General features: G+C 39.8%; 1 protein-coding gene across 4 annotated transcripts; it reads left to right on the forward strand.

Moving 5' to 3' along the window:
- Positions 1-23,722: 23,722 nt before the first annotated feature.
- On the forward strand, positions 23,723-25,982 carry LOC104604681 (uncharacterized). 4 transcript variants are annotated; one of them, XR_016076326.1, is made up of 3 exons: positions 23,723-24,892; positions 25,191-25,372; positions 25,622-25,982. XR_016076326.1 is itself a non-coding variant. In XM_010269144.3 (3 exons), the coding sequence occupies exons 1-3, from the start codon at positions 24,862-24,864 to the stop codon at positions 25,751-25,753; spliced, it is 471 nt and encodes a 156-aa protein (XP_010267446.1). In that variant the 5' UTR covers positions 24,752-24,861; the 3' UTR covers positions 25,754-25,980. The 4 variants fall into 4 exon arrangements, 2 of the variants coding, with proteins under 2 accessions (XP_010267446.1, XP_088744099.1); XR_002023085.2 differs by having other exon boundaries at positions 23,755-24,892; positions 25,492-25,973; XM_010269144.3 differs by having other exon boundaries at positions 24,752-24,892; positions 25,496-25,980.
- The last annotated feature ends 1,117 nt before the right edge of the window (positions 25,983-27,099 follow it).

A 27,099-nucleotide genomic window follows, 5' to 3' on the forward strand; every position in this document is an offset into this window, starting at 1 on the left:
CTCAAATGTCGGCTGCTTAGCTAGCCAGTCAAACTGCAAAGAGACAAAGCTCAGACGACCCGGTGTGGCTTACCCAGTGTGGTCGTTCTGATGCTTAAATCAGTACACTATGTGTGCGAACTGAAGGCTTGATAGCAAGTAAGCTAGTGAGCGATAAATCGCGCATACCTTGTGTCACTGAGGTAGATGCCATAATATAGGTGAGCTGTCGAAGGTCTCACAAAACACCTCCAAGATCCTAGGCATGTGCTCTTAGGAGTCCGCTCTACACCAGGAGGTGGACTTCGTGCTAGCCAATAAGGCTTATTGTGTCCGTTCGATCTGAGCAAGATGAGGATAAGACCTACAATCATGTAGCATGATCCCGAAGATCTCAGAGACAACTGGCTCGCTTCTAGAAGTCCGCTACGTGTCACCTCAGCAAGTTGGGCCATCTCGAGCTGCTCAGACCTCGGTCCTGGCCAAGGTGCCCGAGGTACCTGAGGTGACCTAGCCTACTGAGGTGGTAGGAAATGCCGAGTCACTGTTCAATCAGCAGGTCACATCCACATGTCAGCTAACTAGTAGGTCGGGCCAAACCCCTCTCATCAGGTCTCAATATCATTTGGTGTTTGTAGAGGATTTGGACACATTGTGATGGGTTTAGTATTATTTAATTTATGACCAAGGTTCTTAGAGTTGTCAATCTAGTTTGGAGCCGAAGGGTGTCCTAGGTCCTCTCCCTGCCCTTAATTCATGAAACAAAATTTGATCCAAAACATTGTCAATGCAAGAACTACTTTATGAATTGGTGGGGTTAGTGTCTTGGTAACAGGTTGTAAACAGGGTCCATTGCCACAATGTAGAGAGCCTACCTATCCGTGGGTTTAAATCCCTGGATGCCTTATGATCAGATGGACTATGAGTGGATTGGTAGTGATCATTCATTCTATATGGCAGAAAAATATAGATTCGTGCAGGTTCTTGCAAAACCAATTCTCTTTGTAGCAAATAAAAAGTAAGGTTTCGAATTTTGATATGATATGCTCGATATGAGATACGGTAGAAAATTGGTGGTATTGTCTTTTTTCCACCGTATTGGGGGCATATCAAGGGTGTATCGACTAATACCCCACGAAAAAGATACAGCAAAAAACTGGAAAAAAAATAAAGGGGAAAGACCTAAAATAAGCCTTCTTTCACCCCCCCCCCCCCTCCCCCAAATAACTAAAACTCCAAGCCTCATTTCAGAGTGCTAGATATGCAAAAATTTGCAAGAAACAAGAGTAAATCATTAATTTTTTAAGGTTTTTCAAATTTTCAAAAAATATGGCAAAAATATGTAAGTTTTTTCAAATTTTTATAATATCTTGTGATTTCTTTTTTTCTTGAATGTTTAAATCTCTATTGATCTACATTTCTTACACTCAAAATCACATTTTTTTTTATGTTATAAGTAGATCTATGGAAATTCCATGAAAATATTTGGGGAAAATATAAATTAACAAAAAAAATTGAAAATGTAATTTTTTTCTACCCATAAAGACTTAATATGTTTTAGATCTATGGATTTATCTATCATATCCTTAGAGCAATTGAAATATTTTTTATATATTTTTAGAATTAAAAATAAATAATAATTAATTATATTTTATCATTTGATCACAAATATTGAATATATTATAATTCTATAGATGATCTATCATATGACAAAGCAATTGAATTTTTTCTTTAATTATTGTATTTTATTTTTATATTTTTAAAATTAAAAATAAATAAAAATTAATTATATATTATCATTTGATCACAATGATTGAATATATTATAATTCTATGGATGATCTATCATATCGACAAAGCAATTGAAATTTCCTCATTAATAACTATTTTTTGAATTTATTGTATAATACTTATTTATTTTTATTTTTATAATTTATGAAAATAATAATAATAATTTAAATAATAAATAATTATTAATTATAATTTCAATTAGAAGTTGTGCTAATGCATGTTTTATGTTTGGATCGAGGAGTTATTGTTAAGCATAGGTTTTTTAATGAAATTATAATTCTACGATGTATTTTTTCATAAAACCATTAAAATATATTAATTTAATGTATATATACCTCATTGAGGTCTTATATTTATTGTTATTGATGTATTTTCATGATTTATTGAAGTATTTATTGTGTTTTCATGTGTATCTATGTGAATTTTAATTTTTCTCTGATACGCATGCATATCCAAGGCATATCCCGATACGCCTCTTAAAATTGTCTTTCCGATACACAGCGTTTCCAATACTTTGAACCTTGATAAAAAGATGTTAGAGCTGATCTAACTATTCACCCGTAAATAGTTCTTTGGATTGGCAAATTATTCAATCAGGATGGTCCACATTAGCTTTATGCCCACATTTCTTTAGTGTTTCTCGTAAGCGATTTTGTCTGTTCAAATGTTTATATTTTGACATTAAGGCTATGTTTGGGAGTTCTTATTCAAATAAGTACTTATGTCATTTGACACCCAACTTTTTCAAGTGTTTATTTTAAAAAAATAAGCACTTACTTCATATTGGGTGTTTGGTAGCCTTTTTCTCCAATCCTTCATTTTCTTTCAAATTTTACAAATGTACTTTTATGAAAGCATTTTAAGAAAGTACCTTCATGAAAGCACTTTTATAAAAGTACTTTTACGAAAAAACTTTTATGCACTTTTACGAAAGTACTTTTATGAAAGCGCTTTTATGAAATTACTTTTATGAAAGCACTTTTGTAGAAGTACTTTTATGAAAATACTTTTATAAAATTCAAATAGGGATAATTTAGAAAGAAAAAAATTGAATAAGTGCTTACACAAAAGTTGGAAATTTGGGTTTAAAAAATAAGCCCTTATTTTTAAAATAAACACTTATTTCAGGTTTATTTTCTAAATACCAATAAATGCTTAATGATGTGGTCCCAGCCCAAATAAGCACTTATTATTTTGAATAAGCACTTATTATTTCGAATAAGCACTTATTTTTTAAGTACTCCCAAACATGACCATGTAGCAAGGGATTTTGGTCTCAAATTTACCCAATTAGCTGAGGCTAGTTAGTGGAATGTAATCATCACATTCATAATCATTCAAGTCAAGCCTTCCCAACTATATGGGTCGGTCACATGAGTCCTGTTTTGTCATTCCACTTAATTCCATATTAAAAATTAAATTATTAGGGTCCGTTTGGTTTGCAGAAATAGGAGTCTGGAATCGGAATCGGAATGGGCTATTCCGATTCCAACTGTTTGGTTGGGTAGAATCAGAATCCCATTCTCATTCCTGCTGGAATGGCACTCCCTCATTTGAGGGAATGGCACTCCCTCATTTGAGGGAATGGCCATTCCCTGTCCCTCCCTTGGGAATGAATCCCATTCTTGCTGATTTTAATTATCATTCCCATTCCTGTCTGAACCAAACAGACTATGGGAATGGACCATTCTGGATCTAATTCCGATTCCAACTACGAACCAAACGAATTAGTGCTTAAAACATTTCTTACTACATTAATCCATGTCCGCTTTGATCTACCCCTATCCATCTCAGCATATGCTTATCTACAATATTCATTTTTTGGGTAGTTAAAAATGGGGGAATTGTTACGTAATTTGTTTTTGACCCATTATTTTGGTAAATCTAGGTTAGGTATTTTAATTTGATTTAGAAGATAAAATCAGTTTTTTTTTTCTTATTACGCGTAGGGGTGTCACTTGGACCAGGTCAATTTGTAATGGACTCACTTGACCTGGTCCAATCTAGTCCAATGAATATTTTGGACAATTTTGGACTGATCCAGATACTGTTCAATTTATTCAAATTCCTAATAATTTAGATTGGTTTCAACTCAAACTTGATCCATTGACACCTATATTTTTAGCTTCTATCAATGAACTAGATATTGGCTCAATCTAATATAAATTCATTATAGACAGACCAGGTCCAATCCAATATGTCATATTGGTCCGTCCAATCTATTCAAATTCAATGGGATCACACTCTTGAAAGCATGGCAAAAGTTAGGAGTTGGAGAGTGGTGTTTCTTGGTTGTGTCATCTCTATCATTCTATAAGCTGCTGTTAGCTGTCATATGCATGTCAATGGGGCTAGCCACCTCTTTCTACTCAATTCTAGGTGCCAATTTGCATGGTTTTCAAGCAGCAGCGGCTTTTAGGCTGTACATAGATAGCGTAGAAGGGAGGAGCCTCAGAGACTGTGACTAGCTCTCCCTTAGAAACTCAACCTTACCCCTTATGGGATGACCACATTATTCGAATCCAAGTATGAGAGACTGTGACAGTGAGGGAGGGAGTCTCAGAGAAATGTTGTTTTCTTAGAATTGCTTGTAAAAAACATATCATCCGATCTCCATCTAGTTCCTTAAAAAAATGCCAGATTCCCCAACGGTAGAATGTCTTCTCCGCGGTCCAACACACAAACAGCTGCTGGTCCATGACTCGTTCGTCTTGGACGTGCATTTGGATTTGGGGTCCTATGGTTGTGTGGGACGATCACATTCTACAGTCTTGGAAACCAAATCCAATGTCAAACATAAAAGTGTTTTAGTGTGAGAAGATGAAACATCCCCCACACCTTCAAATCTCAAAATAGATAATTGCCAAAATGAAGGTAAGAGAATTCATCATGGAAGCGAGAGAAAAAGAGAGAATTAGAGAAAATGATAGGCGAGGTTTCACACAACACTTTCCCTTCCCAGAGAAGTGAAAGGGATGAGATATCCATCATATGGATGGCCAAACTCTGTAGGAAGGTTGGGCGAAATTTCAAAAATTTATCTCTCTTCCATCTGGGAATCACATTCCCTATTTTAGAAAACTGCATTTTCAATGATCATTCTTGAAACAAAACCGGACCAGATTTGAAACCGAAGGGAGGAGAGGGATATACTTGATATGAAGTAGCAGTAACTCCCAATGAAGGTGTTCACGCCCAAGGAGAAAACCAAAACCCGCTTCCCCTGAAGATGACACATTGCGTAGTGAAGCAGGATCAACAGGATGACTCTTCAACAAGAACCGAATTCTTCAGCAAGATGGAGTAAAGGGCTGGTGAGCACAACTTCAGATTGTTTCTTCAGCAAAGAAACAATATCAATAACTCTTATTGATCAATTCCACAAGTGGAGATCGAACTAGGTAGGAATAGCAAGAACAAGGGGAGAATTGTTCAGATTGTTGTGTTATGTAACTGAGGAATTTGACCCCTTATTTATAGCCTTCTCAGGATCAGCCTCCTAATCTAATTAGGAGAGAGTTCTATAATCCAAATCTGATATTTGGATCTGGACTTTTGAATGGATAAGACTTATCTTATGCTTTCTGCTAATCCTAATCAGATTATAAATCCTATCTTGTCTCCTTTTGAATTAACTAACTTAAGCCTATTTCGAATTGGGCTTTAGGCCCATTAAGCTTATGTGCTCACTTACCCCTTAACCTGCTGCTTAATTGGCTCTCTTTGTATGGCATGGGACCCAAACATTGATCTATACATCAGTCACATGGGTTCAGCCCAGCCTTTGTTATAAGGCTTGCCCAAATTCACTGTAGGAAACAGTGAACCCCAAAGTCCATCACCATGGTCTCTTAATGGGCCCAACATTTACACTAAATGGTCCTTGGGTCCAGCCACCTTATGAAAACCCAAGGACTGTGGGTAGATACAAGATTAGCCCATCAGGTACTAATAACTCTCAATGGTCTTACACTTAACCTCTCAGTCCATAATGATCAAACACTGCCCGACACCTAGTGTAGTACCTCAGGTCTCACCCTAGCAGCTAAGACAAGCCACCCCAACCAACTTGGTGGCACATCAGTGTCAATCTTGGTAAGATAAATCTCCCTAGATCTATCCAATGGCTGTGAAGATTCTAAACTAACACGAGTCTCATAAGTGTCCAGTTTAAGGGTATTACATAGAAACATACCAAAACACGTGAATCAATTATGTATTTTTATTCATTTACAACAAATGTTGTTATGGACACACCACCCGGCAGCACGCTGCGGCGCAATCATAGGCAACAGCACACACAGTGGGCCGCCCAGCAACACGCACCGCCCGGCAGCGCCGCACAGCAGGCTGGCAGCACGCGGCACATACCGCCCGACAGAGCGCTGCATGCACACGCCCGACACCGCACGGCAGCGGCACCATGGCACGCAGCATGCACCGCCAGGTAGCAGTGCACACTGCACGGCAGCACGCACCGTGCACACGCCGGCACTGCACGGCAGCGACACCATGAGCCGCACGCACGCACCGCGCAGCAGCGGCACCATGAGCCGCACGCACGCACCCGGCAGCAGCAGCAGAGCGGGGCCCACACGATAGCTCATAGGGGTGGGCCCACCCTTATCTGGACACGTCAACTCGCCGCCAGCTTAATCTTATCCCTTATCCCTTATCCCTTATCTTATCCTTATCTTATTTTATCTTCTTAAGTAAGAGTTATGAGTTTTAGTTTAAGTAGGAAATTAGGAGTTTTAGTTTGAGTTGGATTACCCTAGCCTAGCCGAATCCATCAAGGAATTCTCTTTTGTAGTCTCCTATTTAAGGAGCTACGTATTGAAATAAAGCATTCAGTTTTCCAGTCAAGAAAACGAGTGAGGAGAGTTTGGGTGGTCTCTTGGACAAATCACCCCAAGGGAGAGTTCGGGTGGTCTCTTGGACAAATCACCCACTAGATAAGCAAAATAGGGTCTGTGCGCAAGGCCAAAGGCAAGGGAAGATCAGGGGTTTCTACTGTGGAATGACCCGTGACGCGATCCTACGCTCGGGCCCATAACATTTTGGTATCGGAGCCTACCATCATGGGGGAACAGGAGCCGCTGTCTTCCAGGGTCCACGAGCTAGAGCATAGACTCGCCGAAACCTGCTTGGAAGTTCGTGAGGTCAAGGATGATGTCCGAGAGCTGCGACGCCTTCTGGAAGCGTTTCTCTCCAACAATGAAAGAAGCTCGGAGGGAACCGCCACCACCAACAGCCACCATCCGGATAGGGCGGAGACGTCCAGCGAACAGCAGACCGCTGCCCCAACAGCCGCTGTTATTCCCAAGTACAGCCGGCTGGAATTTCCATCCTACAACGGTGCTGGAGACCCACTAGGATGGTTGCACCGCTGTGAACAGTTCTTCCGCAACCAACGCACCGATGACAAGGACAAGGTCAGCTTGGCCGCGTTCCACCTGACCGAAGAAGCGCAGCTCTGGTTCTACCAAGTGGAGCAGGAGAAACCAGGTCTTAGTTGGGGGTAGTTCAAGTCGTACTGCCTCCTTCGGTTCGGACCCCCACTAACACACAACCCTTTGGGGGAACTCATTAATCTCAAGCAGACCGGTACCGTAGCAGAGTATCAGCGGCAGTTCCAGACCCTTCTCGCCAGGGCCTCTTTAGTACGCCCAGACCAGCAGGTTGATATGTTCACAGCTGGTCTAGCTGAACCCCTGAGAGTTGATGTAGAGATGCAGAGCCCACCTAACCTGATCACGGCAATGAATTTAGCCCGAGCCTTCGAACGCAAACTGCAGATTAGCTGAGGGCCGTTCAGCATGGGATGCCCAGCAGCGGCTTGGACAAACCCGAAGCCTACTGGAGGAGGGTCTTCTCTAAAAGACAACAGGGAACCACTCGGAATGGCTCCATATCCAGCAGCCATCCCAAAACGGAAGCCACAGACGAGCACCAATTCCAAATCAACATCCGGTGTGGGGAGCAACGGCGGTACACCCCCTATCAAGCACTTGTCAAGGGCTGAGATGGCAGAACGCAGGACGAGGGGGCAATGTTTTAATTGCGATGAACTCTACTCGGCAGGGCACAGGTGCAAGAGACTTTTCTGCCTCCTGGTGAAACAAGAGGAAGATGAGGATGAACCCCCTCCATGGGAACCCGATCCAGGAGGGCAAAGCCACCCAGGATTCCCTTGAGGGTGTTTCGACACCCAATTCGAGCTTGGGGACAAGCTCGTAGTCCGGGAGGGGTGTGATGTTATGGACACACCACCTGGCAGCATGCTGCGGCGCAATCATAGGCAGCAACACACACAGCGGGCCGCCCAGCAGCACGCACCGCCTAGCAGCGCCGCACGACAGGCTGGCAGCACGCAGCACATATTGCCCGACAGAGCGCTGCACGCACACACTCGGCACCGCACGGCAGCGGCACCATGGCGTGCAGCATGCACCGCCAGGGAGCAGTGTGCACTGCACGGCAGCACGCACCATGCACACGCCGGCACCGCACGGCAGCGGCACCATGAGCCGCGCGCACGCACTGCGCGGCAGCGGCACTGTGCGCACGCACCGTGCAGCAGTGGCACCATGAGCCGCGTGCACGCACCCGGCAGTAGCAGCAGAGCGGGGCCCACACGACAGCTCATAGGGGTGGGCCCACCCTTATCTGGACACATCAACTCGCCGCCAGCTTAATCTTATCCCTTATCCCTTATCCCTTATCCCTTATCTTATTTTATCTTCTTAAGTAAGAGTTATGAGTTTCAGTTTAAGTAGGAAATTAGGAGTTTTAGTTTGAGTTGGATTACCCTAGCCTAGCCGAATCCGTCAAGAAATGAGTGAGGAGAGTTTGGGTGGTCTCTTGGACAAATCACCCCAAGGGAGAGTACGGGTGGTCTCTTGGACAAATCACCCACTAGATAAGCAAAATAGGGTCTGTGCGCAAGGCCAAAGGCAAGAGAAGATCAGGGGTTCCTGCCGTGGAATGACCTGTGACGCGATCCTACGCTCGGGCCCATAACAAATGTCATCAAGTACATCAATCTGATTTAAGCTAAGGGCATACACTTTCTAATAGCTCCCACTTGCACTTATGTCCAATTGGGTATAAGCTGGAGTCTTATACTTTTCACATGTTTCTCAAACACTTTCTATGTTAGTGGCTTAGTTAATGGCTTTGTTACATTTTCTGCTGATGCTACTTTCTGAATCAAGATGTCTCCTCTTCCAACTATCTCCCGCAGTACATGGTACTTCCTCTCGATGTGCTTCGACTTCAAGTGGGCTCGTGGCTCCTTAGCTTGAGCAATGGCTTCAGTGTTGTCACATAACAATGAAATGGGTGATGTGCTGGATGGAATTACTCCTAATTCCTGAATGAACTCCTTCATCCAAACAATTTCCTTGGCAGCTTCACTTGCAGCAATGTACTGGGCCTCGGTTGTGGAATCTGCTGTGGAGCCCTGTTTGCTGCTTTTCTAGCTAACAGCACACGATCCTATCATGAAAATATAATCAGATGTAGACTTTCTATCATCTGGATCTGACTGGAAATCGGCACCTATATACCCTTGGATCTGTAGTGAATTACCATCGAATACCAGACAAAACTCTTTTGTCCTGCAAAGGTATTTTAATATGTTTTTCACAGTGGTCCAATGCTCCTGCTCTGGGTTACGTTGGTATCTGCTTACCACATGAACTTGAGAAATGTTAGGACGAGTACACAGTATGGCATACATGATACTACCTACGGCTAAGGCATAGGGAATCTCTTTCATGCCCTCAATCTCTTCGGGAGTCTTGGGAGACTTACCCTTAGAGAGAGTGACCCCGTATTTGAAATGAACATTTCCTTTCTTGGAGTTCTCCATACTGTATCTTTTGACAATCTTGTCAATGTAAGTAGACTGGGATAATCCTATTATCATTTTCGATCTATCTCTATAGAGTCAAAGACCCAATATGTAGAAGGCTTCTCCAAGATTTTTCATGGAGAATTGCTATAAAAGCCACACTTTCACTGTAGTTAACATTCCTACATCATTCCCAATGAGTAGAATGTCATCTACATATAGAACCAATAACGTAGCCTTATCTCCCACTGTCTTCTTGTAAACACAGGGCTCATCCAGATTTTGCTCAAAGTCAAAATGTTTGACAGTAGAGTCAAACTAGATGTTCCAACTCCTAGAGTTTGCTTAAGTTTGTATATGGATCAGTTGAATTTACATACCATGTGCTACTGACCTGTAGCTATGAAACCTTGCGGTTGCTGCATATAGATATCTTCAGTAAAATCTCCTTTCAGGAACACAGTTTTGACATCCATTTGCTAAATTTCATAGTCATGGTACATTGCTACAGCTAGCAGGATTCTAATGGATTTAAGCATTGCCACGAGTGAAAATGTTTCCTCATAATCGATTCCTTCTTTCTAAGTGTTCCCTTTCACCACAAGGCGAACCTTGTAGGTCTCAACTTTACCATTGGGGCCCTTCTTCCTCTTATAAATCCATTTGCAACCAATTGCCTTTACCCCAGATGGCGGATCTACTAGAGCCCAAACTCCATTGGTCTCCATTGAGTCTATATCAGCTCTCATTGCATCTACCTACTTCAAGTAATCTATGTCCAATATAGCTTCTGAATAAGTCACGGGATCCTCCTCACTGGTCGTGGCTTCCACTAAGTAACTTTCTTGGTCATAGTCATAATGAACTGGAGGCCTGGAAACACGGGTAGATTTTCTAGGTTGGTTATTTTCTGGAGCTGGTTGGACATTTTCCACTACCCCTGGGCTTTCCTCATTAAGAACAACTTCCTGATGATGATTATCTAAGATGTAATCTTCCTCTAGGAAGTGGGCATTTCGACTGTAAAACACATTTTGCTCTTTTGGATCATAGAACAAGTAACCTATAGAGCCTTTGGGGTAACCTACAAATAGGCAACGGCTAGTCTTGAATTCCAATTTGTCAACACTAGTTCTTTTAACATGTATTGGACAACCCCAAATCTTCAAGTGCCTTACACTTGGTTTCTTACTGGTCCATAACTCATATGGAGTCTTAGGAATAGATTTGGTTAGAACCCAGTTCAGCACATAAATCATAGTCTCTAACGTGAAACCCCAAAATGATGTAGATAACTCTGAGTGGACAAGAAGTGATTGGACCATATCTAATAGAATCCAATTTCTCCTCTCTGACACATCGTTTAATTGTGGTGTGGCAGGAGGAGCCAGTTGTGATACAACCCCATTTTCCTTTAAGTAGTCCCTGAATTCGTCAGAGAGATACTCGCGCGCCTTGATCTGATCGAAGGGTCTTAATTTCTCTCCCTAACTGTTTCTTGACTTCTTGTATGAACTCTTTGAACTTTTCAAAGGATTCAGACTTATGTCTAATTAGGTATACACAACCATACCGAGAATAGTCATCAGTAAAGGTTATGAAATAAACGTTCTGGTTACATGTCTTAACATTCATGGGACCACATACATCAGTATGTATAAGGTCAAGTGTGCCTGCAGATCTTTCAGGCTTATCGGTAAATGGCCGCTGCGTTATCTTACCCTGAAGGCAAGGTTCACAGGATGGAAGATCTTTTACAATTAGAATATTCAAAGGACCATCCTTTACCAACCTTGTGATATGATCTATGTTGATGTGGCCAAGTTGGTAAGGCCACAAGCACGTGGGATTAACTGTATCACGAGTTCTCTTTTTGGGGATTATTTCCGACGTAGTTTTGGTAATGTTTGTTTCTAGAGAAGGATGGAGAACATAGAGACCGTTCTCAAGTTCTCTGTATGCGATGAATTTGTTATTCCGTTTAATAGTAATCACATTATTAAATAAGATAGAATAACCATCCAAAAACAATCTTGAGATAGAAATCAAATTTCTTCTTAAATTAGGTACGAAAAGACAATCTTTAAGTACAATTGTTCCTTCTCTGAAAACTAGTTCTACAATTCTTATGGTTATAGCTGCAACTGTTGCAGAAGTCTCCAAGTAGAGTGTCACTTCTCCATCACTTCTCCAGATATTGAGGACAATTCCTCTTCTAGTGGTCGGTCTGTTTGCAAAAGTGACATGCATCTGATGCCTTATCTTTGTTCTGCTTTTTAGGGTTGCTAGTTTTCTTCTGAGGCTTTTTCTTTGCCCTCCTCTTTTTCTTACCTGAATTTCCATATTCAACAAGCATGGCTATCAGTTTATCCATCTTGATCAGTTTTTCAGCCCTCTCTACAACATATTGTTGAGTTCCTAAAGGCTAACATTTACCTTATTCATGTTGTAATTCATGATAAACTGATTGAAGGAGGGAGGCAAGGAATTTAGGATGGCATCAACCTTGTGACATGATCTAGCCCTGACCCGAGTGCCTCTAATTCATTAATGTAACCCATCATCTTGAGATAATGGTCATGAACCATTTGGCTCTCGGTCATTTTTGCGGTCATGAACAGCTTCAAGACCTTTTGACGAGTAGAACGATTTTGCTCTTCATACATTGTCCTCAAACTATCTACGATATCCTTGGACACTTCGATCTGATCGAATTGTCTCTGTATCAGATTTTTGTGGGAGGCTATGATGTAGCACTGGGCAAGAGAATTCTTATCTTCCATTCTCGATATTCCTTCCTACATGCCTCAGAAGCCCTATCACCCGGACGATCCAGAGCAAGGTTCTTAGCAGCCTTGTCCAATTTCTCGGACGTTAATACCAACATAAGGTTACGGTACCATTCAGCATAATTTGGGCCCTTAAATTTGTTATCGTCCAACAGCTTAGCAAATTGTTCGTTTGCCATTTCTGATAAAAGGCAAGGCAAATTATTAGTCCACAACCTAAATTGATTCATGTTTATCTCAGTGACGGAGATTGCGAAATTGTCTCTGGAAATGTGGGAAACCACATACAGTACATGGAGCCAATTGTTTCAGCTGCATAACTCCACACCACCTTTTGTGAAGGATCATATCCACTCATCTAATGAGCTTTCCCTTTGGCCTCTGTCAAACAAGGTTCATTGCCATTTTAGGTTAAGCCTTTCTGTCCAGTAAGTGCTTACCCATCATATTCGTGAATGCCAAGGTACCGTGAGAGAGTCTTCAGTTTTAGGATAGGCCCCCCCACATCGATCTATGACGCCCCTATCATCTTATGAAATAATCCAACAGATCTAACAGCAAATGGACAACCCAATTTTATGGTGCATCTCCTCATTACTAAAGGACCAATCTTCATGCTAATGATGAAAGGCTTTTAGAGAGTTCATCATATGAATCTCCCTATCGCATGCACTTATATTTTCAAGAGGGAATGAATAATTACGCCCTAGTTTTTTTTAGGTCAAACCAAAGTGGCTCCCACTGACTTTCATAAAGCTAGATTTAGATGGGCCCTAAACGGCTAGGGTTCCGCACAGTTCCTCTTGGAGAGGAAGCTGATGTGGGGCCCATCATGTAAGGAGATCATCCAATGATCTTAAGGACACCATGGCAATGATGTGAATTCAACCATGGTTTGCGAAAGAGCCACTATCGAATCAGCATGGGCCAAGTGCTTATGGCCCATGGACGTAGCACATCACACATCCATACATCACATGCATTTATGCTGAATTGGGGATAAGGCAGTTTTAATAGATTAAAACTGGGTTTTGCAGATGTGGGTGGAATTGCATCTTGCAATTAACCATCAATCCCTCGGCCCATGAAGGAAATTTTAGGGCTGAGAACAGTCCCCATCGAACCACAGATTCAGTGCAACTAGTTTGGTCCCATATGGCTCGAATGGGTCTAGGGTTTGATGTTTAATTCAATATTCAATTCAAGAAGATGATCTGAAATTAAAAACTGATAAATGATAATCAGGAATCAGTGAAAAAACACAAAAGGGGGCTGTTCATAAGAATGCAACCCTACAAAACAATAAATTAGTTCATAGATTGCAGTTTCCATTACTGTAATTCGCATATTGTAGATTTCTTATCTGTGCAAGTCTTCTTCTCCATGCAAACCAGCTTCGTCTTCAATGGAATAAAATAGAAAAATCTAAATTTTCTATTAATATTACATCAGAAAAAAATCCTATACATCCCGTCTAAAAATAAAATAAAAATATTTACAGACCAAGAATGAATAGAACAAATCAGCAGATGCGCAAATTTCTAGCACCAATAAAAGGATTTGATCTCCACCATACGAACAGACCAATATCCAAGAAATATAAGTAGAACAATTTTAAATATATATAAGAAAATAAAAGATTTAATTTTAGATCAATCGCCCTTGGCTAAGAACTGAATTCTCAGTGAAAACCCTTTTTTGCACAAATCGGGTAGAACCGATTCTGCCTATTTGCGCAGATTCAAATTGGGTCTGATTTTGGTTCAAGAATGTGAACCTAGCTCTGATACCAGTGAAAGGGGTGAGAGATCCATCATATGGATGGCCAAACCCTATAGGAAGGTTGGGCAAAATTTAAAAAATTTCTCTCTCCCGTTTGGGAATCACATTCCCTATTTTAGAAAACTGCATTTTCAATGATCATTCTTGAAACAAAACCGGACCAGATCTGAAACCAAAGGGAGGAGAGGGATATACCTGATACGAAGTAACAGTAACTCCCAATTAAGGTGTTCACGCCGAAGGAAAAAACCAAAACCCGCTTCCACTGAAGATGACATTGTGCGTAGTGTAGCAGGATCAGTAGGATGACTCTTCAGCAAGAACTAAATTCTTCAGCAATAATGGAGTAAAGGGCTGGTGAGCCCGACTTCAGATTGTTTCTTCAGCAAAGAAACAATATCAAGAACTCTTCTTGATCAGTTCCATAGGTGGAGATCGAACTGGGTAGGGATAGTAAGAATAATGGGAGAATTCTACAGATTGTTGTATTATGTAATTGAGGAATTCACCCCCCTTATTTATAGCTTTCTCAGGATCAGCCTCCTAATCTAATTAGGAGAGAGTTTCTTAATCCAAATCTGATATTTGGATCTGGACTCTTGAATGGATAAGACTTACCTTATCTTTTCTGCTAATCTCAATCAGATTATAAATTCTATCTTGCCTCCTTTTTAATTAACTAACTTAAGCCCAGTTCAAATTGGGCTTTAGGCCCATTAAGCTTATGTGCTCACTTACCCCTTAACCTGTTGCCTATTTGGCTCTCTTTGTATAGCGTGGAACCCAAACATTGATCCATACATCAGCCACATGGGTTCAACCCAGCCTTTGTTACAAGGCCTAGCCGAATTCACTATAGGAGACAGTGAACCCCTGAGTCCATCACCATGGGCTCTTAATGGGCCCAACATTTACACTAAATGGTCCTTGGGTCCAGCCACCTTATGAAAACCCAAGGACTATGGGCAGATGCAAGATTATCCCATCAGGTATTACCCTCAATGGTCTTACACTTAACCTCTCAACCCATAATGATCAAACACTACCGGCAGTTTAGGTTTCCATCAGAGAGATTGCATCCTCGATCATTCACTTTGTCCGACAAAGGAGCTGATCTTGTCACTATGATCACCCACTTAAATGAATTCTCGGACTGTCCCAACATACCCAGGTTTTGACCCCCCCTCTAAGGATCTCACTGATTGGCATATCAAAGATAGTCCAATTCGACACCCAGTACAGTACCATAATCGAGTCTAGGGGTCAGGTGTAACATTCAAGTTTTGCCCATCTGTCTCTAAGGTCTAGAGCAATACTAGAATTTTGGTCCATTTTAGGGTTTCAAGAAAACTCACACTACATGCACCTCAGGTCTCATCCTAGCAACTAAGACAAGCCATCCTAACCACTTGGCGGCACATCAGTGTCAGCCTTGGCAAGATAAATCTCCCTAGATCTATCCAACGGATGTGAAGATTCTAAACTAACATGAGTCTCATAAGTGTCCAGTTTAAGGGTTTTACATAGAAACATACCAAAACACATGAATCAATTATGTACTTTTATTCATTTACGATAAATGTCATCAAGTGCATCAATCTGATTGGAGCTAAGGGCATACACTGTCTAACAAGAAGTACGTAGAACAGGGTGGGAAGTAAACATTTGGCACCAATTATATTGTCCCTTGAATTGACAACCAATTTTGTTTTGTATGGCCATTAAGATGATGATGATGAAGATTATTCCATTAAGGAGTGCAAATACAAATATATAGAGTGCAAAATCTTATATTTTGTATGCATTTGCACTGTAAATATTTGTATTAGTATTTCTTCCAAACTAAGCCTTAGTGTTAGGGTCGTCACTTTACATGGGTCCATTTGTCTTTTTCAACTTGGATCGGATAGTCCCCACCTAACTTAAACAAATCAAGTTGGACTGTATTAGGGTTAGAATTGAAAATTATGATCCTATCTTAGTCGAGGCGTTGAGACTTGAGAACGATCTTGGGCATGACACCTTACCATGGATGTAGGGTAAAAGAGCAATTTCCCTAGATATTCTTTTGACCAAAATAAAATGTAAACAAGGGTCAATGTGAACCCTACTACAAGAAGGATTATATGGAATTGTGATTTCTCACAAACAGCAAAACTTATATCCAACAATCCTACTAACATTGTTCATACGAACAAGAGAACTGCAGGTAGGTTGAAGAATAGTTTATGATAAGTCATATTGTCCCATCTAAGGTATTCTAAACTAAGGGCAAAGTTAAATAGTTCTGCCAAGTAAATGAGGCTGAGGTAGAAGGACAAAGTCACACACTGAGATGAGTAGGTTGAAACAATGTTGGTTCTGAGCCAAAGAGATAATGTGAAGAGGTAGTGAGTGAAGATTTCCAAAAGTCTCGTACCTCGAGTGGGGAATCCATGCTCTGGTTGGATAGGGCTTTCGGGGTTGTTGGGATGAGGTTGTCCCTCGAGGTCTTCGGGGAATTGCCTTCTTCCCCGGTGGAGTCCGTTGCACGCCTGGTGCTGACACGACTCGATGTGGGCGGCCACTATAAACCGAGAAATCACAAAGACTCATTATATGCAATTATGCAATATTTAAGATTTTTAACACATTAAGTCGTGATACAAATTATAAAATCCACTAAAAGATAGGAAATCAACAAAAAAAATAATATCATGATATGCCATAATGCAATTTTTAAAATGCTAAAAATCATGATATGCCACGATGCAATCAAAAATTCATTTTATTTCAAAAAATTAGCAAAATGTCATGATATGGCATTATGCAAGTTGTAAACTACTAAAAAGCGCGATATGTTGTAATAAATAATAAAAAATCCACTTTATGTCAGGAAATTAGTTAAATATCATAATATGTCATGATGCAAAGTTTAAAATATCTGTAATGAGAAAAAGCACGTTAAGCCATGATGCAAATCGAAAAATCCATTGTATGTTGGGAAATAAGTAAAATACCATGATATGCCATGACGCAATTGGATAACCCACTATATGTCGGAGAATTAGCAAAGTGTCATGATATGCCATGACACAATTTTTAAAAAGCGCAATATGCCGCAATGTAATCAGAAATCCACTTAATGCCGGGAAATTAGCAAAATGTCATGATATGCCATGATGCAATTTTTAAATTACTAAAAAGAACGATACGTTGCGATGTAATCGGAAATCCGCTTTATGCCGAGAAATTAACAAAATATCATGATATGCCATGATGCAAGGTTTAAAATATCTGTGATGAGAAAAAGCATGTTAAACTGTGATGCAAATCGAAAATCCACTGTATGCTAAGAAATAAGCAAAATACCATAATATGCCATGATGCAATCGGATAACCCATTATGCGCTGGGAAATTAACAAAATGTCATGATATGCCATGATGCAATCGAATAAACCACTATATGCCGTGGAAATAGCAAAATGCCATGATATGTTATGACGCAATTTTTAAATACATAAAAAGGGCAATATTCCGCAATGTAATCAGAAATCCACTTTATGTTGGAAAATTATCAAAATCTCATGATATGCCATGATATAATTTTTAAACTGCTAAAAACCGCGATATGCTATGATACAATAAAAAGTCCACTTTATGTCGGAAAATTAACAAAATGCCATGATATTACCATTATGCAAATTTTAATCGGAAAATCCAATGTATGCTGGGAAGCAAGTAAACTACCATTATATGCCATTATGCAATCAAATAAGCCATTATATGTTAGGGAACTAGCAAAATGTCATGATGCAATCGGATAACCCACTATATTTCGGGGAATTATCAAAATGACATGATATATCATGACGCAATTTTTAAACTACTAAAAAGCATGATAAATCGCGATACAATCAAAAGTTTACTTTATGTCGAGAAATTAACAAAATGTCCTAATATACCATGATGCAATTTTTAAACTACTAAAATGCGCGATATATCGTGATGCAATCGATAATCCATTTTAAGTCAAAAAATTAACAAAATGTCATGATATGCCATGATACAAGGTTTAAAACATCTGTGATGAGAAAAAATACGCTAAGTTGTAATGTAAATAAGAAAATTCACTGTATACCGAAAAACAAGCAAATATCATGATATGCCATGACACAATCAGATAACCCATTATGTGTCGGGGAATTAGTAAACTGTCATGATATGCTATGACGCAATTTAAACTATTAAAAAGAACAATATGTCGCGATGCAAACGGAAATTCACTTTATGAAGAGAAATTAGCAAAACGTCATAATATAGCATGATGCAATTTTTAAACTACTAAAAAGCATGATATCCTGTAACGTAATCAAAAATCCACTTTATGCCGAGTTATGATGCAACTAAAAATCCATTTTATGCCAAAAAATTAGCAAAATGTCATGATATGCCATGATGCAATTTTTAAACTACTGAAAAGCGTGATATCCCGCGATGCAATCGAAAATTCACTTTATGACGATAAATTAGCAAATTGTCATAATATACCATGATGCAAGGTTTAAAATATCTGATGAGGGCAGATTTGGCCCTCTAGTAAAATTATGACACCTGGCACCTAATGCCAACAAAGTGTAGCCTCTTGACAACTAGACAGGGCCGTACTCTGCAATGGTTACCTACGCCCACCAGCTCAGCCCTGGCAAGTAACGGCTACGGTAGAGAATCAAAGGTGGTTACGCCAGATCTGTCAGGACACCGCTATATAAGAGCTCCGACCCCCCAGAGGGGAGGGGGGATGAAAATGGAGGTAACCCCTGTTCTCTAGCTCTCTCATTTCTCTAATATCATCTTCAAGCTCTCTACTATCAGAGTGCTAACTTAGCCATCGGAGTGGCCCCGCCGGGTAAACACCCCCGGGTCCTGTGATTCAGTTCTCGCAGGTTCCTCGGCTCCCACCGTTTACAAAGAGGAGCAGATCACCTCATGCAGAGGGTAGTCGGGTTGCACATCACTAGGGAGCTCGCCTCCAAGGCAGCGCACCTAGAAGCTCATCAAGGTAGCTCACCACTAGGGAGCTCGCCACCAAGTAGCTCACCACCAGGCAGTTCGCCACCAGGGAGCTCCATCATCCTCTGAGTCACAAGCCACCTTGGAGCAAGTCAAATTACGAGGTACTTAGCCAAAAAATTGATACATCACGAAAAAAAATGGTATGTGACCAGAACCGGTTACATCAATTGGCGCCGTCTGTGGGAAACGCTTCAAAAGCCTCCCCTTAGTTTCTGTAACTCCTTTTTAAGACTTAGCACTTGCTAGCTCATCAACTTACGGGCCAAAAGGAGAAATCTACTCCTTTCGTCGAGTTATTCTCAGCTCGGGAGTGGGGGGCAAATGATGAGGGCGGATTTGGCCCTCTAGTAAAATTATGACACCTGGCACCTCATGCCAAATAAGTGCAGCCTCTTGACAACTAGATAGCTCGAGCTAGCTACAGGCAGCTCGCCACCTACACGAAACTCACCACTTATAGGTAGCTCAACATAAGCAGCTTGCCACTTATAGGTAGTTCGCCACCTACAGGAAGCTTGCCACTTCCAGGCAGCTCGACATAAGCAGCTCGTCATAGGCAACTCACCACTTATAGGCAGATTGCCACAGGCAGCCTGGCATCTTACGGACAGCTCACCTCCTAGTAGGCCACCTCGAAGACTTGCCTTGGGTAGAAGCACCTCGGCACATTACCAGCAGCTCAGGGAAAAGTAGCTCAGTTCAAGGTAGCTCGTTGCAGAGCAGCTTTGCATATCACATGAAGATTTCCTACCTGACAACTGTTCCTGCTAAATCTGGAGACTTGCGCCCACGTCTCTCGCCAAGCAGCATCATGCCTACCAGCCCTGAGAGGTGTCCCTTGTCTGGTAAGGCCGTACTCTGCAACGGTTACCTGCGCCCACCAGCTCAGCCCTGGCACGTAACGGCTGTGGTAGAGAATTAGAGGTGGTTACACCAGATCTGTCAGGACACCGCTATATAAGAGCTTCGACCCCCTAGAGGGGAGGGGGGATGAAAATGGAGGTAACCCCTGTTCTCTAGCTCTCTCATTTCTCTAATATCATCTTCAAGCTCTCTACTATCGGAGTGCTAACTTAGTCATTGGAGTGGCCCTGTCGGGTAAACACCCCCGGGTCCTCTGATTCAGTTCTCGCAGGTTCCTCGACTCCCACTGTCTACAAAGAGGAGCAAATCACCTCATGCAGAGGGCAGTCGAGTTGCACTTCACTAGGGAGCTCGCCTCCAAGGCAGCGCACCCAGAAGCTCATCAAGGTAGCTCGCCACCAAGTAGCTCACCACCAGGGAGTTCGCCACCAAGTAGCTCACCACCAGGCAGTTTGCCACCAGGGAGCTCAATCATCCTCTGAGTCACAAGCCACCTAGGAGCAGGTTAAATTACAAGGTACTTAGGCAAAAAATTGATACATCACGAAAAAATTGGTATGTGACCAGAACCGGTTACATCGATATCTATGATGAAAAAAAAACATGCAAAATACCATGATATGTCATTATGCAATCAGATAACCCATTATATGCCAAGGAATTAGCAAAATGTCATGATATGTCATGCCATAATTTTTAAACTACTAAAAAGTGTGATATGTCTCGATGCAACCAGAAATCCACTTTATGTCAGGAAATTATCAAAATGTCATGATATGCCATGATGCAATTTTTAAACTTCTAAAAAGCACAATATGCCACGATGTAGTCGAAAATCCGCTTTATGCTAGGAAACAAGTAAAAACACATGATATGCCATGGTGCAATCAGATAACCCACTATATGCCAGGAAACAAATAGAAATTCGTAATTCTATAAAGTGGGGATTTTCCCAAACTTAGAATCAAATATAAAATAACCACCTCTTACTAGGAAATCAATAGCCATAACGTTTCAAACCTCAAAGTTATAGACTGGATATGCATTGATTTCTAATCAAAGATCGTCATCAAGAAATACCATCAAAAGTGGGGGTTGCCTCATTTTCGATCAATTAAGAAGGATAATTCACAAAGGAGATACTTGCTCAATTTTGCACAAAAAGGATTATGACACTTCAAAATGGTTGTTGATTGCAAGTCTCAAAAGAGGGATGAAGCTCAATTTTCTCAAATTGGGTTGATTGGTACTCTTACAACACTTCAAATGAACAATCCTTCACATTCTTTGGTGTTCCACTTTTCAATGAGGAGATTCTTCTTTGGACTATTTTGCTCATGGTTATAGGGGATCACTAGGCTCAATCATTTTCTTTTTCCTCTTTTTTATTCTTCTTTTCTTCTTTCTCCTTTTTTTTTGTCAATTCCTTCCTTGCTAGCCCTCTTAGGTTTGTCCAATGCCAAATGTCGATTTCTCAAGTATCGAAGAGGACCTCTGATTAGGATGAAACATGGCCTATGATAAGGGTTCTAAAAACAAGGGGTAAAGGCTTAATAAACTTAAACTATAATGGGTATTAGATGCCTGAATTGAGATTTCTAGGGCCTTACTCATGATTATTGGTCTGTCCAGAAGCGTGTCGTTAAACACTCCGGAACACCAGTTTAAACATTCATAATTTTTTCATTTCTCACAGCAACTATAGACGTAGTAAATGGTGAGAATGGGTCATATCCATAGGGAAGCGAGGGAAAAATTATTACAAACCTTAATTCGAGTAAAAAAAATGCAAAGGGAAATTGCAAAATCACAAAACTTTCATTAATTAAATTGGTATTAAATAAAAATGGAGTTCAAACACTACTGAAACTAAAATAAATAACAATAGAAATTAAAAAGAAATTTGCAATTTGATCAGAGGTAGCAATCTCTGGATCTCGCCATTAACCCTCAAACTTCTCGAGCTAAGCCTTCCATCTTATTTGACCGAATTTCAGATCTATAGAAAAGAAATAAAGTACAAATTAAATCTAATAAAAGTAAAATTTGTAGGAAGGAAAAATAAATTGAAAATTAAAGAACATAAATTAATTCTAAAACTGAAGAAAAAATGGTTGGAATTCAAATCCATATGTAGCAGTAGTGGTATTGGCGAACTACCAGTAGGAACCCCTCCTCTTACATGGGCGTCCTCTTCTTCCTTTACCCTTGAACTTCTCAAGATCAACCTTCCTTCTTACCTGGGTGAATTGACCAACCCCTTCTACAGGGCCCTTGGGACCCTTTTATAGAGAAGGGTGGACGCAACTAGAAATAGGGAAAAAGATAGGGGCGGCAATTGGGATTTAGCAAAGTTAGGGAAACCTTAGGGTTTCTAATGGATGGCTAAGATGGTTTTGGGGTGATCCTATGGATGAGAATGGAAGGAGAGGGCGCCCAATATTATGTAGGGCTGAAATTTGGGCGCCCAGAAATGGAGGGTGTAGATTAGAACATTTAGGGTTGAAGGGTTAAGATTAAAAGAATAGGTGGCGCCCTAGATTGAATGGTTGGAATATAAGATGGAGGGAGTGGTTGAGATTTAATGGTGGGAGAGCCGAATGGTGAAGATTAGCAAAATAGGTGGCACCCTAGGGTTTAAAAGCTACAAAGGAGAGCCCTAAAATGGATGGTGGAGATTACACAGCTGGGGCAGCTAGGGTTAGCCAAGGAGGAAAAGAATGGGTTGAAAAGGCTCCCTAGGGTTTGCTAAGGAATGGGGAGCATGGTCATACAGTAGGATGGGCGCCAATTGAGTTTAGCAGAAAGGAAGCGCCCTCTTGTTCTTAATTATTTACAAAAACACCCCATCTTTCAGCTGGTCTTTATACCAACTTCCCAAAAATTACACTTCATCAATGAAAACTTCTCAGTTTTCTACATAATTTTCACAGAGACCCTCAGAGGTTACATAATTTATTTTAACTAGAAAAATGGTGCACTTTGACTAATCTAAGGCCAAAAATACCCCTGAATTGATGCCCTTAAGGCATCAAAATGCAGGGTTATCAATTATGCTCGTATATTCTTATCATTCTCCCATTAAATACTCTCATAATCACAAATGAAACACAGTGTTCTTCATGTATTTAAATACTACAGGTCATGACGAAATGTAAATGTGTAAGGTTAAAATAAACCGAGAATGGATGCTATTACGGACTAATATCTTATCGATTTGATTATCACATCTACCCCAGTTTATCCTTGCAACATCCTTTCTTTTTTTTTGCTTCTTTCCCTTTTTTTTCATTTGCAGCCATTAGGTACCCCAGTTTATCCTCGAAACATCCTTTCTTTTTTTTTGGCTTCTTTCCTTTTTTCTCATTTTCTTTTTTTTTCTATTAAAATTTGCACACTTGCCTCAAATTTTCATTTCATTTTTCTTCTTTTTTTTTGTCTTTCTCAAAAACTTGTTGAGATTTGCACACATAATTGAGCATATGACATCCACCTCCTAGGAGGGTTTATTTGAAGGAATAGTTCTTATAAAGGCTCAAAGGGATAATTAAAGAAATGAATAATAAAGAGGGTTTGACGAAAATGGACAAAGCAATCGGCCAAAAGAGAGCCTCCAATCATTTCTCCATTAAATGCATAATCCACAGGAAAGAACTACATGTTGAGCACAATTTGAGTTTCACTGACTCATGGGTATTTATGTCATTTGACATCCTTAAGGCTGGAATGTTTTGAGATTAATCAAATGAGTGATTTTTTCCCAATTTTTTCTTTCTTTTTCTATTTCCCTTTTTCTTTTTTAAAATTTTTTTGTTCTCTTTTTCTCTCTCTTTTTTTCTTTTTTTTTTTATTTTTTAGCCCTTGGAAAGAAGCATCTTGGGAATTTGTTTGGTTTAACAATAAAAAGGTCCAATAAAATTAATTCAATGGGCTAACTAGTGATATTATCAATGGTCCAGACATCTAGGGAACAAAAGGTTGATAATGGCCTCTAGTCCTTTCCTAGATTCATGAGCAAAGAACCAGGTAAAATTTGACGCTTATCCTCTATGCTAACTTAAAGAAACAAATAAAAATGAGTGCATACCCATTGCAATGATTTCAACCTAGAGGCTTATTTTAATTTCACGATCAAAAGAGAAGCGATCTCCTGGAAAACTTTCAAAGGAAGCGGCAACTCTGTCTCCCGGGCAATCCCCTTTCTTATTAAAACTTATTACTTTTATATCAAATTGAGAAAAAAGAACATCTAAGCAACACTCAAAGCATCAAACCAAGGAAATTGAACTTATTATGCAAATAGCAGAATGAAAGTAATCACGTGGTGTTATGTAGGATAAGGTGTCTTTTCGTACAGAAAATAGAATCTAACGTCAGAGCAACCCAGATCGGTTGAGAGCAGTTGGAAAGCATGTACTGATGCACTGAAAGTCAGTACGTGGCATGTCATTTCCCTTTTCGCTTGAGCGCAGTTCCCTTCTTTGTTTTCCTGTGGGTGCGGCTGATTCATTGAATTTGAATCCATTTCCTGTGGGCCTTGATGGCGAACGAGGCATGACGCTCCTTCCAGAAGGTTATGGCTATGGAGATGATCACTCCCAACAGATCCATCGCTGCAATTCTCTTGGTGTTGCAGCATGAGAATTTCAGGTCTGAAAACCAGAAGAGCAAGCGGACTTCCCTTCTAAAACTTACAGCATGGTTCAGAGACCCTCTTGATAATTATAAGCGCTACACAGGGGGATGGAATATCAGCGAACGACATTTCTGAGCTGTGAGTTTTCTGAATTTTGACCAATCTCATCTTGGTCGTTCTTGTTTTTTATGAACTTTGATTTTTTCACTATCCTTGATCATTTTTGTCCACTGGTGTTGGCTTTTTTTTATTTGGGAGGAGGGGGTTGACTTGCCGTTATTTGTTCATGGTTTTTCTTGTTTCTAATGGGTTCTGAAATTTCAGGCCCTAAATTTTTGGGCGTTCGTTGGTTTTACTTAATTTTATTTTTGACAAGTTTTAGTTGTTTCTGAATGTTTTTCCACTTTTCCTAGGCTAAAATTTGTCTCTAACACAGTCTGTAGGTTTTTCCGCTGCTCCCCTGTTTCTCATTGCTGCAATATGGTTCCTAGGCTTTGGGCTTTGCTTGCTGCTCATCTGCCTTTGTTACTGCCGTTGCCTACGACGACGTTATGGTTATTCCCGAGCAGCATATGCTTGTTCATTAATTTTTCTCGTACTCTTCACCATTGCTGCAATGTAAGTTTGTTCGCTTTCAGTTATTTCTTCTTGGTTTTATGCTTGTTTTAATTGATCCAATGTGACATCATAAATACCACTTTCCATGGTTTCATACTCTTCTTGGTTTCGTACACTAGCCAGGGAAAGTTCCACAGTAGTACAACAAACACCCTAGCTTATGTTGTGAAGCAGGCAAATACCACGGCAGAAAACCTTAGGAATGTATTAGACTATCTTGTTGCTGCTAAGCTGATTGGTGTGGACCAGGTTTTTCTACCTTCTGATATGATGGCTAAGATTGATGAGGTTCAAACAAAGATAAATTCTTCTGCTGCAACTCTTGCTGATGAGACAGTGAAGAACTCAGACAGTACACAGGAAGTCTTAGACAATATGTAAGAAAATGCTTTTAGATCTATCTTTTTGTAAGTCTATTACTCTCCTTGATTATTCTGAACTATGCGGCAAGTTTCAGATTGTATGCTTTTCATTTCATTTTTTCTACTGTACCGATACAAGATGCACTACGATTGTCAATCGGCTGTGTATCGGTACCATATCAGCGTGTATCACATAGTATCAGTTAATATGTGTAATAAAATAATTTTTATTAAATTTACTATTTACATGTAAATAAAAAACAACGTACATTTATTTTCAAAAACATCAACTATAAATTAAAAAGAACAATATTCAAAATTAGTATCTTATAAATCAATAGAATAAATAATTTATAAAATCCATATATATATATATATATATATATATATATATATATATATATATCAAAAATGAATTTTAATTTCAAAATTTTATACAAATAAAACATTCATAGTAGAATAATTATTTTAATACTTAAATTTTATAAATTTGCATATGGTATATATATCTTAAATTTTTATAAATTATTAATTAATATTTTAATTTATATTAAATAACAATGTATTTATTATTTACAAAAATAAAAGTATTGTTTACAAAGTATTTGAAAATATAATATAAATTGAATATATCAGTCATTAATCTACATTTTATATAAAAAATAATTTTTAACTTTGAAATTTTATAGAAATAAAATATTAATAATGGAATAATTATTTTAGTAATTAAACTTAATGCTATTAAAATATATATGGAATTTGTGTACATTTTCTTAGTGAATCCAAGCATTTCCATTTTAGTAATTAAACTTAATGCTATTAAAATACGATACTGATACTTTAATCCTTGGGTAAAAAGGGTTGGCTGGGACAAGCAGGTGGAGACAATGTTGGTTCCGAGCCGAAGAGAGTGTGAAGAGGTAGTGAGTGAAGAATTCCAAAAGTCCCTTACTTCTAGTGGAAATGCCTATTTATAATTGAATATCTGTGTTCTAGTCGAATAGGACTTCCGAGGTTATCGGGATAAGGTTGTTTGCCGAGTTATTTTGGGAGTTCCCTTCTTCCCTTGCGGAGTCCACTTCCTTGTCGTATAGGACACTCCTTGGTCATCCTCTTCCGTTAAGCGGATGATGCTGATACAACCCGAAGAAGGTGGCCACAAAATCTGCCATGTGGCACTTTTAGGCCAGGTCAACAATCCCCAAACAATAGGAATCCCAGGAACTGCATGATGAAATCTTTTAGCAAGACACAGGATTGTTGACGTGAATCAAAGAACTTGAGAATCAGCCTACCATCAGAAGGGCTGTTGAGTCTTTCACCCTCATTTTGTCGCTAACTATTATTTATCATCTGGGTATACAT

Source organism: Nelumbo nucifera, chromosome 1, assembly GCF_055504915.1.
Source record: "Nelumbo nucifera cultivar China Antique chromosome 1, China Antique-T2T, whole genome shotgun sequence".
Lineage (NCBI taxonomy): Eukaryota > Viridiplantae > Streptophyta > Magnoliopsida > Proteales > Nelumbonaceae > Nelumbo > Nelumbo nucifera.